Source organism: Pelophylax lessonae, assembly GCF_965119305.1.
Source record: "Pelophylax lessonae genome assembly, chromosome: 5".
Taxonomy (NCBI): domain Eukaryota; kingdom Metazoa; phylum Chordata; class Amphibia; order Anura; family Ranidae; genus Pelophylax; species Pelophylax lessonae.
The window spans coordinates 541256576-541272184 of NC_138772.1; the positions used below are offsets into that span (position 1 = coordinate 541256576).

The 15609-nt window shown below is 43.3% G+C and overlaps 1 protein-coding gene across 7 annotated transcripts in view; it reads right to left on the reverse strand.

Annotated features, from left to right (window-relative positions):
- Positions 1 to 15609, reverse strand: part of PTK2 (protein tyrosine kinase 2) — a gene marked incomplete at its 3' end in the record, with an annotated part of 628214 nt that overhangs the window by 68066 nt on the left and 544539 nt on the right. For all 7 annotated transcript variants that reach the window (XM_082257401.1, XM_082257399.1, XM_082257400.1 and 4 more), the window contains 2 exons: positions 9389 to 9520; positions 5909 to 6040 (listed from right to left, as the gene is read on the reverse strand). In XM_082257401.1, coding sequence (XP_082113527.1) covers positions 5909 to 6040; positions 9389 to 9520 — 264 coding nt within the window. The remainder of the gene's footprint in view (positions 1 to 5908; positions 6041 to 9388; positions 9521 to 15609) is intronic.

Consider the following 15609-nt stretch of genomic DNA (forward strand, 5'->3'; position numbering starts at 1 on the left):
TTTATCAGCCACATTACAAGGTGAGCACTATAACAATGATGCAAATACAACTGTGAACCTATAGATACTCCTAGGGAGGCCCCTGTCCCCTTTATGTTTCCTGCTTTTACAAACTGCAGAAAATCTTCTGTTTTCACACAATTTCTGGCAACCGACAGCACTATGGATGTTTCATGTCATTACAGACTGCAGAAATGTTATTGTGGTCACGAGATGTCTGGCTACAGGAAGCACTGAGAGTATTTTTATAGGAGAATCTATTGTTTTTTTTTGTTGATGTCGGATAGGAAATGCATGTCAAACACAGATCATCAGATTCCCAGTTAATTCTATGGTCTAGTGCAGGCATGTCCAACCTGCGGCCCGGAACCTCAGGCAATGCGGCCCACTGCCCCGCTGACAATTTAATTTTTTGCTGGGGAGGAAGGAAGTCGGGTCGGGGGCACGGCCACAGTGGCTTCCAACTAACGGTAGGCAGAGGCTGCCTCGGAGGGGGGGGGGGGGGGGGATGTGAGCATGTGCAGTGTTTCTAACTCCTACCACCATTACCACTTCAAATCAATGAAGTAGTCATGGTGGTTAGTGTTCCTTTACTATCTCTCAGAAGAAGTAAACCTCCATATACTGATTCCATTTCATTTGATCATCCTCTAGTTGTGTTAAATTAGTGTGGGGGGTGCGGCCGCGCGGAAAGGGCGCGGCGTCATTTTATTACTTATATACCTTAACTATAGTATATATTGTATATGCGGCCCAAGAAAATTTCTCTACACTCAATGTGGCCCAGAGAAGCAAAAGGTTGGACACCCATGGTCTAGTGTGAATAACAGTTTTAAGGCTGCGCTTCCATAGGCAGCCTAGACATGCATCGGTTACTTTTCCATTGGGAAAGAATGAATGAAAAAAAAAAAAAAAAAACGATCCGATTCCCCCATCCACACATTTAAAATGGAGGAATAGCCGAGCTATTGTATTCTGACAGCGGGGAAGCTTCCCTTCCGTCAGGACACACTGATCAGCGCTGCCGGCTATAGCTAGTGACGTTGACCGAGTGTGCAAAGCCCCACACTGATCTTTAGATCAACTTCTGTACAACCACAGTACCCATACAGGGATGGAAATTCGGACAGTCCCTGCTGAACTGGCCGCATTTCGTTCCCTATATGGCCACCCTTCGACTCCATTCACACCTGAGCGTATTGTTTTCAGGTGTTTTTTTGGGCTTTTTTCAGGTGTTTTTTGCAGGTGTTTGGAGGCAGGCTTTAACATCTAACAAAAATCTGTAAAAATCTTGTAATCTGCCAAAAATGCAGCTCATGCACTTTTTTGAGCTTCAGGCGTTTTGCTTCAGTTGACAAAATGCTCATATGTGAACAGGGGGCATTAAAATGAATAGAATTTCCTTGTTGGGTGTTTTGAGACTTCAGAGATGAGCGTTTTACGAGCTGAAAAACACTCGGGTGTGAACAGCTCCTAAGATGTAGAAGCTCCTACATCTTGCGATGCATACTAGCTCATTATGCCTTTGTCTTGCAGGGTTTGTTTTTTTTTTCAGTATACAACCGCTTTAAATTACTGTGCAGTACCATTGTGTTTAAGAAAAAAATAACAATAATAAAATAACTCTAAGAAACACAGATGACTACAGACAGGAGTTTGTCACACAACCTTTTAAATGTGTCATAACAAAAGGATGTTTACTGAACAGAAATTATGCTACAAGGTTGCTAGATCTTGTTTTATGAAGACAAAGCACAGTCCTTGTCCCTTAGGGTCATGCGACCTGACAACCAGTCGATGGCGCAAAAAAAAAAAAAAAAAGGCGACCCTTCAACTAATTTGATGTGAAATTCTACATAAAGTTAAAAAAAAAACTTGAAGTGTGTAAGGGAGAGAAAAGAAAGATTTGCATTTTCTTACAGCAGTTGTCCACTCAGGATAAAAAAAAAAAAAATAAAAGTCAGCAGCTACAAATGCTGTAGCTGCTGACTTTCAATAAAAGGACACTTACCTGTCCAGGGTTTCAGCGCCGTCCTCACCCGAGCCGACTCTTCAATTAGCTTAGGGTACAGATGTAGGCATCCCAACTGTGGGCAGCTGGCTATACTGCTTTCGGCTCCACAGCCAGCTGCCCACTGCGTATGCATGAGCCACGCTGAGCTTTTTGAATGGTCCCACAGTCTTCTAGGACCTGACACGTGTCCCAGAGGACTGCGAGGAAAGGGGGGGGACTTCGACTCGCCTAGGTGATCTGAGAGAGGTGGGAGCGGGTACTTGTCAAAAGAACAACCTTTCCCCCCCGACCCACCAAATGATATGGCAGAGCAGGGATACTTAAAGCAGAACATCCCCTTTTGGGTGGAGTTCCACTTTAAATCAGACATCCAGCCTTCCACAGTTGTATCGGATCCTCTACTGAAATGGCTTATTCTGATTTCACTGCACACCGTGAGCTTCTCACAATGTGCATTAGAAGCCATCCCGCTGACGAAGTCTATGACGCAACGCGTACGGGGGAGGAGCCTGCACGTCATCACGTCGATTCCCGGAGGTTGCAGGAAGCGTTGTGATGCCTAGAAAGTCCGCACTACTTTAAGTGCTTGAAATTGTAAGTGCATTTTCATCTTTTGTGTTAAATAAATAGCCGTATAAAGACAGAGAGCACTAGATCTCCTTGTTATTTTTATACCGGATGCCTTACTTATTTGGAGAGAGTGTCTGGAGGCGATGATAGGAAGGCGTACCAGACGACTGTGATTATCCCAAAGTGCATTTGACTCTCAGGAGTCTGTTTCTGAAGTGAGCTGCTAATCTTACACTTGTCACCAGGAGCACTTGGAGTGAAGCATGCAGCACCTTTGATCACACTCACGGATGAAGATTTCAGTTATTACTGTGTCACTTTATTTTCACTGTGAATTGGGACTATTATATCACGATTTACCTTTTGATTTATCATTTGATATCACAGTTTATTGATTGATTTGGATAAGATTTGGTCACTTAATATTTTATTACACACAACGATTGATTTATTCACTTAGCGCAGCAATATTATTTATTCACTTGCTATAAAATGATGTAATGAGAACAGAAAGGTTTTGTTCTGAAAAATGATTTAGCATGTTGATGAAAGGTAGGGACCAGGAAAAGGGAAATTATAAGTGAATTAAACTTCAGTTTCATTTTTGGATAAAGGATGCTGTATGTTTCCCTGCTGAGTAAATTCACCTTCTCTGTTTGTCCTGGTAACCACTGAAGAATAAATAGGGTAAAGAGGAAATTTTATAGCTGTTACCAGAACAAGCAAATGGTCTGTCTAAAAGTTTGCAGAGATTTCCTCTTACTTCAAGGACGAATTTCAATAGCTGCAATCATATTGGGAGCAGAGTGGGAAGGCATCTTACAGAGCAAACGATTGTCAGCAGGTATTTGCCATGCTAAACATATTTAACCACTTCAATACCGGGCACTTTCACTTCTTTCCTGCCCAGGCCAATTTTCACCTTTCAGCGCTGTCGCATTTTGAATGACAATTGCAAGGTCATGCAACACTGTACCAAAATGAACTTATTTTTTCCCCACAAATAGAGCTTTCTTTTGGTGGTATTAGATCACCACTGAAAGTTGTGAACCAATGCGCTAATCAATAAGTGCAAAAGATGTAAAGTATAACTGTAAGAAAAAAGCAGGGAGTAATAGCAGACAATTTGAGTAGTGCCAACCACATACAACAGATAATTAAAGCATAGGAAAATCGGCGCTAAGATATGTTATGTGATAAAAAGAGCATTAAAAACTTAACGTTACATAAATCATATATTAAGACCAACATAAATGTGTTTGAATCCAATAAAGTGCATAAACATGCTATTTTAGAAACAAAAGTGGAAAGTTCACACAACAAAGTGCAATAATTCTGAGGAGAAATAATCTCCAGAAAAAAACTCTAGTGATAGTCTAAGTGAAAAAAAAAAGTATCACACTTTCTCAAAATCCACAATATGACAGCAATCAATATTAAAACACTAGTGATAGCCCATAAATAAGTGAAAAAGTTGTGTCACACTTGCTCAAAATCCACAATAAAATAGGTGACAAGAGTCAATAATAAAACACGTGTCTTCTGTTCACAATCTCAGGTACCAACATGCACCAATCCAGCTATGAGTCCAATGGCCGCTCACCTTGATGAGGGATATTAATCGCATTCATATTATTTCCAAGCTGGAAAGCAGATCCTTCACCACGGTAGAGATCAGCTCATGGAAGGCAAATGTATAACTCCATAGTGTAGTATGTAACATAAATCCTTTATTAAAGAATAATAGTAACTTACAATTTAAAACACAGTAGCAGATGAACAAAGGGCGAGACTACGGGGTCCCTTGACAAAGTCACGCTGTGACGCAACGCGTCAGGAGGAGGCGGGTGACGTCACTTCCGGTTTTCGTCCGAGACCGGAAGTTCCACTTTCAACCATTCTACAGCATCTGTGGACCCCACGGTCTCGCCCTTTGTTCAGCTGCTACTGTGTTTTAAATTGTAAGTTGCTATTATTCTTTAATAAATGATTTATGGTACATACTACACTATGGAGTTATCTATTTGCCTTCCATGAGCTGATCTCTACCGTGGTGAAGGATCTGCTTTCCAGCTTGGGAATATTATGAATGCGATTAATATCCCTCATCAAGGTGAGCGGCCATTGGACTCATAGCTGGATTGGTGCATGTTGATACCTGGGATTGTGCACAGAAGACACGTGTTTTAATATTGACTGTTGTCACCTATTTTATTGTGGATTTTTAGCAAGTGTGACAAATTTTCACTTATTTCTGGACTATCACTAGTGTTTTAATGTTGATTGCTGTCAATCTTTCCACTTTTGTTGGTTTCTAAAATAGCATGTTTATGCACTTCATTGGATTCAAAACACATTTATGTTGGTCTTAATATAGGATTTATGTAACGTTAAATTTTTTATGCTATTTTTAATCACATTACATATTTTAGCACCGATTTTCCTATGCTGTATTTGATCACCACTGTGTTTTTTTTATTTTTTGCTAAATAAAAAAAGACTGAAAATTTTGAGAAAAAAGGAAAAAAAAAAGAAAAAAGTTTTTCTTTGTTTCCGTTATAAATTTTTGTAAATAAGTACGTTTTTTTCCTTCACTGATGAGACTGCACTGATGGGCACTGATGAGGTGGGACTGATGGGCAGCAACAGGCATTACTGATGGGCACAGGTTGGCATCCCTGGTGGGCACAGGTTGGCATCCCTGGTGGGTCTGCACTGATAATCAATGCGCTGATTATCAACGCAGACCCCCATCAGGAGAGTCGCTGATCAGCTCTCCTTTACCCGCGCCATGTCAGCGTGAATAGAGGAAAAGCTGATGAACCGCACTTCCTAGTTACGTAGTGACCAGCTGTGATTGGACACAGCTGATCACATGGTAAAGAGCCTAAATCATAGGCTCTTTACCAAGATTGGAGATGCAGTGTTTCAGAGCGACACACCGCACTACCAATCGCCGCGCTGCTGGACATCATATGATGCTCTGTCAGGATAATACAACCACCCTGCGGCTGTCATTCTGCATACGACGGAAGGGAAGTGGTTAAAAACCAAAAAAAAAATAAAAGCAAAAAAACAACCACACACACACACCCCCTAGGGAAAACCAAGGGACAAGGTCTCTAAACACTAGGGAATGGACCATCCCAGGAACAGTTATTTAAATCCTTAAATGTGTGGACGACACAGGAACTCTAAAAAATTAAGATTGTTTTCATAGAAAGCAGTGCAGGTTAACTAAAAATGAAGCAATTAAGTTACATGGCTGCCTAAGATATGAACAGTGCTTAGCGTGGTTTATTTTTAATGAAAATATATGATTACCAGAAATCTCTCCTCTTTCTCCAGCCAGCGCTGGTCCTCCTCCATCTCCTGCTGCTGTCGTATTAATCTCTCCTCCATTAGATGGGTCGGAAGAACTTGGCCTAAACATCTCATGTCCATGGGACCGGAATCCTGCAAATGGAGGAGAAAACATATCAGCCTCCATAAAATGACCGCAGACGCATCTGTCCATCTGACTTCTAGCAGACTGGGGATTTTATGAACTAAACATAAGATAATCAGGATGTTCTATAAACATACTACTTCAACACGTGTGTGTGATCAAAGCACACCTATCAAGAAAGGAAAACAAAGGCTGCCATTGATGAGCTCCTTCTGTAAATGCAAGCTACCTGACCTGGGACAAGCAAAAGAAAAACTGAAAAGAGTTCCTGATCTCGGTATTTGTTCCGGGTCATTGACTCAAAGTATGGAAGCCGATGGATCAGCATGGATTCTGCCATTTTCACAAGGCAAGTTTGGCAATGATGGCCACCAGATTTCCCTGATGACAGGTGTACTTTAAAGTGGCTGTAAACCTCAGACATGAAATATGAACAAAGCAGATCCCTCTACAGTGTACTTGTCTCAATCCAAGGCACTAAGTGTAATTTCTGTCTGCTTCCTCCTTCCTCTGCTAACATAAATCACTTCTGACAGGTTTTCCTGACACCAAAAGATAAAAAAGGAGACATGGGAGGGAGTCAAGGGTCATGTCATGTCAAAGTACATGTTGCAACTTCAAACGGCTGCAGAGAAGAGAATACTGCAGATAAATAGGTACAACTTACGTAGGAAGATTTGTTTCCTCTCTGTGTATCACCCGAGGACAGTCACTTCACTGGTTATATATAAGGGTTTACAACCACTTTTAAGGATAACTGACCATCTTACATTTTGCTGCACTGGAAACTGATTTCTGCTGTCAGTAAGGAGAAAGCAGATCTCCACTGCCTCTAGAAGGCACCATGTGGAGAGGGGCTCTGCACTAGAGAGAGCGGATCTCCACTGCCTCTAGAAAACACCATGTGGAGAGGGGCTCTGCACTGGAGAAAGTGGATCTCCACTGCCTCTAGGGGACACCATGTGGAGAAGGGTCCTGCACTGGAGAAACTGCCTCTAGAAGGCACCATGTTTAGAGGGGCTCTGAACTGGAGAAAGCGGATCTCCACCGCCTCCAGAGGACACCATGTGGAGAGGGGTTCTGCACTGGAGAAACTGCCTCTAGAAGGCACCATGTGTGGAGGGGCTCTGAACTGGAGAAAGCGGATCTCCACTGCCTCTAGAGAGCATCACATTGAGAGGGGCTCTGCACTGGAGAAAGCGGATCTATACTGCCTCTAGAGGGCACCATGTGGAAAGGGGCCCTGCCCTGGAGAAACTGCCTCTAGAAGGCACCATGTGGAAAGGGGCTCTGCACTAGAGAGAGCGGATCTCCACTGCCTCTAGAAGGCACCATGTGGAGAGGGGCTCTGCACTCGAGAAAGCGGATCTCCACTGCCTCTAGAAGGCACCATGTGGAGAGGGGCTCTGCACTGGCGAAACTGCCTCTAGAAGGCACCATGTGGAGAGGGGCTCTGCACTGGCGAAACTGCCTCTAGAAGGCACCATGTGGAGAGGGGCTCTGCACTAGAGAGAGCAGATCTCCACTGCCTCTAGAAAGCACCATGTGGAGAGCGGATCTCCACTGCCTCTAGAGGGCACCATGTGGAGAGAGGCTCTGCACTAGAGAGCGGATCTCCACTGCCTCTAGAGGGCACCATGTGGAGAGAGGCTCTGCACTAGAGAGAGCGGATCTCAACTGCCTCTAGAAGGCACCATGTGGAGAGAGGCTCTGCACTAGAGAGAGCGGATCTCAACTGCCTCTAGAAGGCACCATGTGGAGAGGGGCTCTGCACTGGAGAAAGCGGATCTCCACTGCCTCTAGAGGGCACCATGCAGAGAGGGGCTCTGCACTAGAGAGAGCGGATCTCAACTGCCTCTAAAAGGCACCATGTGGAGAGGGGCTCTGCACTAGAGAGAGCGGATCTCCACTGCCTCTAGAAGCCACCATGCGGAGAGGGGCTCTGCACTAGAGAGAGCGGATCTCAACTGCCTCTAAAAGGCACCATGTGGAGAGGGGCTCTGCACTAGAGAGAGCGGATCTCCACTGCCTCTAGAAGGCACCATGTGGAGAGGGGCTCTGCACAGTAGAGATCCGCTGTCTCTAGTGCCTCTAGAAAGCACCATGTGGAGAGGGGCTCTGCACTGGAGAAAGCGGATCTCCACTGCCTCTAGAGTACACCATGTGGAGAGGGGTTCTGCACTGGAGAAACTGCCTCTAGAAGGCACCATGTGTGGAGGTGCTCTTAACTGAGAAAGCAGATCTCCACTACCTCTAGAGAGCATCACATGGAGAGGGGCTCTGCACTAGAGAGAGCGGATCTCCACTGCCTCTAGAAGGCACCATGTGGAGAGGGGTTCTGCACTGGAGAAACTGCCTCTAGAAGGCACCATGTGGAGAGGGGGTCTGCTCTGTGAAAGGTGATCCCCACCTCCACTAGAGGGTGCGCTGCTGTGCAGAGACAGTAGAATGGCTCTTCTCTAGGAAAAATTGATCCTCTCCTCCACTAGAGAGGGAGGAGGGGGGGGGGGGGGGTTCTGCATTGGAGGAAGATGATCCCCACTGCCACTAGAGGGTACTAAGCAGAGGCAGGAGACAAGCTATGCACTGAGCAAGGCTTAAACCCCACTGTGCAGAGAAAATTGGAAACTTAATAGTCATGATAGCTTTTTTTCTGTCAGTGTGCAGGGACAGGACTAGTTAAAGGATATGCATTCTAAGTGCCCTTATCCTTTCATTTTGATATCAGATAAAAATCTCTCTCATTAACAACCACCCACTGCACATCTACGTATCTGGCATTCCTGCACCAGGGTGTAGCTCTCCACTTGTCCTATTTAACTGTTCTTTGCACTGCTACACACTAAGATGCACAGGCACCTGCGGAAGCATCACACAATTGTGCACCTTTGGGAAGCTGTACTGAAGTCTGCACTTTTACATGGACTACATCTTTGCTGTGGACAGATTGTTACTAAAAAACACAGTCGTAGCAATGCGTCCTGGAGCTGAAAACACGAATTCCAGCTCGATAGTGATCACCTGACATATCAGTGCCCCCCTTTTTCGCCCAATTATTATTTACAGCTTTCTGGCTGGCTTTACTCCTAATCTTTGTAGGTGTTTCACAGATCCTGGCATATGCAGGCATGCTCAGGGCACCTGAATGTGCAGATGTATGTCAACACAAGAAGGAGGTTGGCGTGAGGCCAGATTCCTCTGGTGCCTTGGGGGTAAAATAACAAATGTGGTTCATCCTTATTTCCCTGAACATTGGTTGGACAGAGGTGTTTGGGGCCATTATCAATAAAGATTAGATTAATTTCACCCAATATCTGTGGTTATGTTTTGACACGCGTCTCCATGATGTCACTTACCTCCATATTGGCTTGCCACATTTCCTGGGTCCGATGGTTCCAGGAGTCCAGGTGGTCTAGTACAGCAGCTTGGCCAGGGTATATATTCCCAGGCATAGAGGGGATTCCGTGGGAGACGGAGTAACCAGTCACCTAGAGTGAAAAATAATTTTCCTTATGATTATCTACCACCAGGAGCATTATTCAGAATACAGCTAAGAAACCTGCTGCCAGACCATAAAAAACTCTTAGCTCTGTCTTAAGCCATTCGTCTGCAACTGGTTTAAGGAATTGGGCTATATAAGCCTCACTAGGTGGTACTGCATTCCTCCTCTACTGCACCGCATTTGCCCTTCCATTCCTGGCACTTGCTGGAGATGTGGTGCTGGAAGGGGAGATACGCTGCATGTGTTTTGGTCCTGCCCAGGGACTCAGCACATTCTGGAATGGGGGGCACACTAGAACACAAAAAATTACTAATAACCCCTTCCTTCAATATATTGACCCACTCTGAGATCCCATTGGCCGCAAAAAAAAAAATAAAATATCTGAAGTCAACGCTGCCTGGGCATGTATTCCACCTCAGTGGAAGTTGACCAACTCACCTACCCTACCACAATGTATCCTCCAAGTGGAAGACATTAGGCAAATGGAAGGTCTAACCAGCTTGTTACATGAAACGACTGGAAGATTTACCAAATCATGGCTTTACTGGATTGAATTTTCCTACATAGATGAAATTAAAGTTATTGTAAACGATCACCTAGTAAAATAACCCATTCAGTTTAATAGAGAAATGAAAGGCAAAACATTTTTGAATACATATATAAAAACACATTATAATTACCCCCCCCCTTTTTTTTCTATAAGGCCCCTTTCAGACAGGGGAGTCCGTCGGCGGACTCAGTTTTTCTCACCGGGGGATCAATCCGCCGATCCCCCGCTAGCTATGTGCGGAGAAAGAGCTGTCAGGTCCCCGCTGTTCTCTATGGGGGAATCGGATGAGAACGGACCGCCTGTCCATTCTCACCCGAACCCATCTGATCCGCTGGATGGAAAATAGGGTTTCCATCCATCCAGATTTGACGGCTCAGATGTCAGCGGACATGTCTCTGCTGACATCCGATGTCCCATAGAGATGCAGGGGGCATCCGTTCAGATTCCCCAAAAAAAACGGACAGGCGGATCTGAACAGTCCGCATGTGTGAAAGGGGCCTAAGTGATCACAGATCCTCTGTTCTCAGCTGCATAAGAGCTGGGGGGGAGGAGAAGAAGCAGCAGCACACTGAGCTTCCCAATGAACAGCTGTGCAATGGGGGCATGTCAGGATAAGTCTGATCATTGGAGGAGAGCACACTGAGTTCCCACGGTAGCTAGAAAACTGACTATGCTGTGCTCTCCTGCTCAGTGTGGTCAGTTTTTATTAGGAAAATAGAGGGAACACCAGTGATTTCAACAGAAAGGAAGCAATACAAAGAGAACAGGATAATTCCCCATACAAGTACATTATACAAGCAGGCTTTAAGAAGCTCTTGACAGTTGAGTGAGTATGCTATAATCGCCCCTTGATGTGGTGAGGCTGATGGGGGGTGTTTATGGGACTTTGCTGTTGTGTACCCTCCCCCAAAAGAAAAACTTTTTTTATTCCCCCCCCCCCCCCCCACATCCCTCTCTTTCTCCTCTTTCTTTCACTCTTCTTTTTCTGTACTGTACCCATTTCTATTCTACTTCCTCTGGTTGTTTCCTGGCCCTGCTGTGGCAGATTCACCAACAAGACATGTCAGTTGTCATGTTACATTATGCAAGGTCCTTAAACTTGGTGGTTTTTACCGCTGTGTTATAATGTGGGTTATATTTTTTGAACGACTTCAACTTCGATGTACTATACTGCCTTTCTGTAAGTTATACCAGGGTGGTCATGATAATTGTTGTTCTGTACTTCTCCCATACTGGTTGTATGAATAAAGATTGCATAATAAAAAAAAAAAACTTTGCTACCTGGCAGTTGCTGGGGAGCTACAATTCCAAGCATGTAGAAAAACACTAAATAACTGTGCATTCCAGGCCTTGGAAAAAGGGAGACTGGCAGCTCCAATGTCCAATTAAATTGAAACTTTAGAAAAACTATTTTATAGATTGGGGACAGCTCAGAACCGCAGTTTCTGCTTTTATTGCGGTTTGTGTCCGCTAAGGTGAACTCCCCTCCCTTCTTGTGTAGTTTCTAGGACAGGAAGAAAAATGGAACTTCTTCAACAAGGACACAAAAAAAATATATATTTTTTGATAGTAGATCAAAGCTTTGGCTAGAGCCCTCCTTTAAGAATATTAAAAAATAAAATGACTTTTTAAAGCAAGCAAAGAGCAATGAGGAAATCACAAACATCAATTAACAGCCAATCAGAATTTACCTTCCAATTAACATGGTTTGTTATGTTTAGTTTTGAATTTATTGCCAATGAGGGGAATATAGTATAAATAATATAAAAATATTCAGCGCTGAACCTCTAGGTGAAAATAATGACGACGGATCAGCAGCTGAACACTCAAGGGCAATCTCAAAAAACCTCCTGAAATATGCATAAAGTGCAGCGCAATCCTAATAAGCATATATAAAAAAATACTGGAAAGGAGTCACAAATGGGTGCAGAGTGATAAATGTGTGAGGAATTAAAGTCCTTCTAGATTAGTGATGGAAAGATATCCCAGAGCAGAGACAGTATCCGATCCACAATGTGAAGAGGTGCTCATATTATCCCACCACCTGTCATTCTCTGCCTCTCACCTTCAATCAAAGACCCTGCAGGGTCAGACAGCATGAATATCAGAATCAATCAGCAATACACCTTCACTCTGCTTCTTCTCTATTATCAGCACACAGGACCAGCTGTTACTATCCAGATCTCAAACCTCACTGTTACCAGGGGACTTTAAATCAGATGGAATGGTCCCTCCACGGAGCGTCTCCGTAGCATATGCAATGATAATAAATGCAAGATCTAGTGATCTCTGTATTGTATAAGTTTAATTGATAAAATAAAGTACACTCACATTTAAAATGTTTTCAATATGCAGAGCCTGCAAGCGTGCATGTCTGTATGCCTTCCTGTTTGGAAAATCCAAGATGGCCGCAGGTCACGTGACGTTCCCCCGTACGCGTTACGTCCTACTAGGGGCAGGACTTCATCAGCAGAGAATGACAGGTGGTGGGATAATATGAGCACCTCTTCACATTGTGGATCTGATACTGTCTGCTCTGGGATACCTTTCCATCAATAATCTAGAAGGACTTTAATTCCTCACACATTTATAACTCTGCACCCATTCCAGCATTTTTTTTATATATGCTTATTAGGACTGCGCTGCACTATTTATAAATGAGGGGAATATATTCAGAAATATGTATACTATTCTGCTGATCAGTGGAGGATAATGTGGAGATGTATGGAATGTTCATATCCTTGCCTCTATGATTCATTTCCTATCCTATCTTACATGTATATGAATCATTGATGTAATTTTGTGTGTTCCAAGATATTTGTAATAAAATACGATTTAAATTTCCCATAAATACTCAGCATTCATTGATTTGACACACTTAAGTCCCGTTATTGATACAGTGTTCCTTCTGATTACTTTCAGGATTTGAGAAATGGTGTCTAAATCCAATACTGGTCAAACCTGTTATCTTCCAATGACATGACAACAATAAAGCCTGAAGCCTGTCTACTTTCCTTTTCTGCTCTTAGTTCACCATTCTACATATACAGTGGGTATAGAAAATAATCGCCCCCTTTAAAATAATAATTTTGTTGCTTTGCATGCTGAAAAGAGACACAGTTTTTGTTTTATGCAGCTGTATTTACTCAGTGCAACCTAGGACATCCAAGTTAAAGCTATAACACCAACATGCCAAAAAAAAAAAAAATCAAAACCAGAATCAAGGGGTTGGAAAAAGAATCACCCCCCCCCCCCTTCCTAAAAATGACTTAAAAACTCAATCAGGTTCTCATTGGAACACAAAGTCATTTATCAACTTGGATCAGCTGTGGCCATTTTGATTTGCTCAGCATGAAAAGAGATTTTCTGGAGCATTTCAGTCCCTGATAGTGCAACTGAAGCAAATAATCAACTATGGGTGGCAAGGCACTGTCACCGAGATCTCCGGGATAAAGTTGTGGACAGGCACAAGTCAGGAGATGGAAATAAAAAAAAATGTCAAATGCTTTATCAATGTCTGGAAGCACAGTGAAGTATATTATTCAGAAGTGGAAGGTATTTGGTACAACACAGACCCTCCCTGGATCAGGACGTTGCTTCAAACTGGATGAAAGAGCCAGGAGGAGACTGGTCAGAGAGGCTCCAAAGAGGCCTAGAGAAACTCTGAAGCATTTGCAGGAATTTATGACAGAGTGGTCATTGTGTGCATATGAAACAATATCACAAATGCTCCACAAATGTGGCTTGTATGGGAGGGCTGCAAGAAAAAAGCCACTCCTTAAAGGCCACATGCTGCCACCACTGAGCTTTGCCAAAACGCACCTTGAAGATTCTGAGGCCACATGGAAAAGGGTGTTATGGTCAGCTGAGACTAAAATTGAATTATTTGGTCTCAACACCAAACCAGATGTCTGGCTGAAATCCAATACAGCTCACCATCCAAATAACACCATTTCTAGAGTAAAGCATGGAGGTGTTAATATCATGTTATGGGGGTGTTTCTCTGCAGCAGAGACTGGAGCACTTGTCAGGATAGAAGGAAAGATGGATGGGGCAAAATACTGTCAAATTCTTGAGGAAAATCTGCTGCCCTCTGCCAGAAAGTTGTCAATGGGAAGAAGATTTACCTTCCAACATGACAATGACCCAAAGCACACAGCAAAAATGAGCACACAGTGGTTGAAGGAGAAAAATGTGAATGTCCTGGCATGGTCTAGTCCAGCCTTTCTCAACCTTTTCAACACAGAGGAACCCTTGAAACAAATTACTGGTCTCAGGGAACCCCTGCTAAAAATTCAAAATCTACAACTCAAAAAAAAAAAAAAAAATCTACAACTCATGACACAGTGTGACAGTCAGTGGGAAGAATGCTCCTTACTCTTGTCATCATTGGGAAGAATTACCTCCTTACAGATAGCTAAAAGGAACAATGATGTCATTGGAAACTTATCGGAGAGGCAGAAATTACCCATTTCTAAAGGAACCCCTAACAACCTCAGGAGGAACCCTGGTTGAGAAACCCTGGTCTAGTCAGAGCCAAGACTTAAACCCCATTGAAAATCTGTGGAATGACTTGAAGACTTCAGTCCACAAACGGTGACCATCAAATTTAACTGAACTTGAGCAGTTCTGCAAAGAAGAGTGGGCAAATATTGCAAAGTCTAGATGTGCAAAGTTAGTAGAGACAAATCAACAATTTGAAGGCTGTAATTTAAGCAAAAAGGTGGCACAAGAGGGGTGATCCTTTTTCCAACTCAGTAACTCTTTTTTTTTTTCTCTAACATGTTGGTGTACTATCTATCTTTCAATTGGATGTTATAAGTTGCACTGAGTTTATACAGCTAGATAAAACAAAAACTGTCTGTCTTCATTTCAGGCTGCAAAGAAACAAAATGTGATCGTTATAAAGGGGGGTGATTCTTTTCTATACCTACTGTATATTAGTCAGGCTGACTAAACCCTGACATAAAGAAGACTAATCGAGGCATACTCTATCTGCACGTAAACTACAATTATCAAAATAACAAGAAGTGTTAGGCAATCTGGGAACTGTATCAAGATGTACTTTCAGGCAAATGGTAGAAGAGTTATTCATGCAGTAGGTGTACGAACATGACATTGAAGTTACGTTGAAGTGCAATGAGACATCCAGAGGACTGTCACACAGGGTTTAAATTGTGTGTATGTGTATATATATATATATATATATATATATATATATATATATATATAGTGTTTTAAGTGGCCCAAAAGAGGTGCCAGTACTCTATAATAGCCTATAAATTTTGTTGCCACCACCCCACATCAGGGTCCCCACAGAGCACCCCCCCTGGCATGGGCTGGGACTCACTGGTGGTGACTGGTCTGGCTCTGGAGTGGCAAATATTCTTGTGGGGGGGGGGGGGGCAATTGAGGGTGCAGATGTCCAAAATGAGCGTACAGGTACCCTAAGGCACATGGAGAGGTGGCGGTATGCTCAAGAGCCATATTTGGAAGTGGTGGTACTGAGTACCAGTGCATACCGG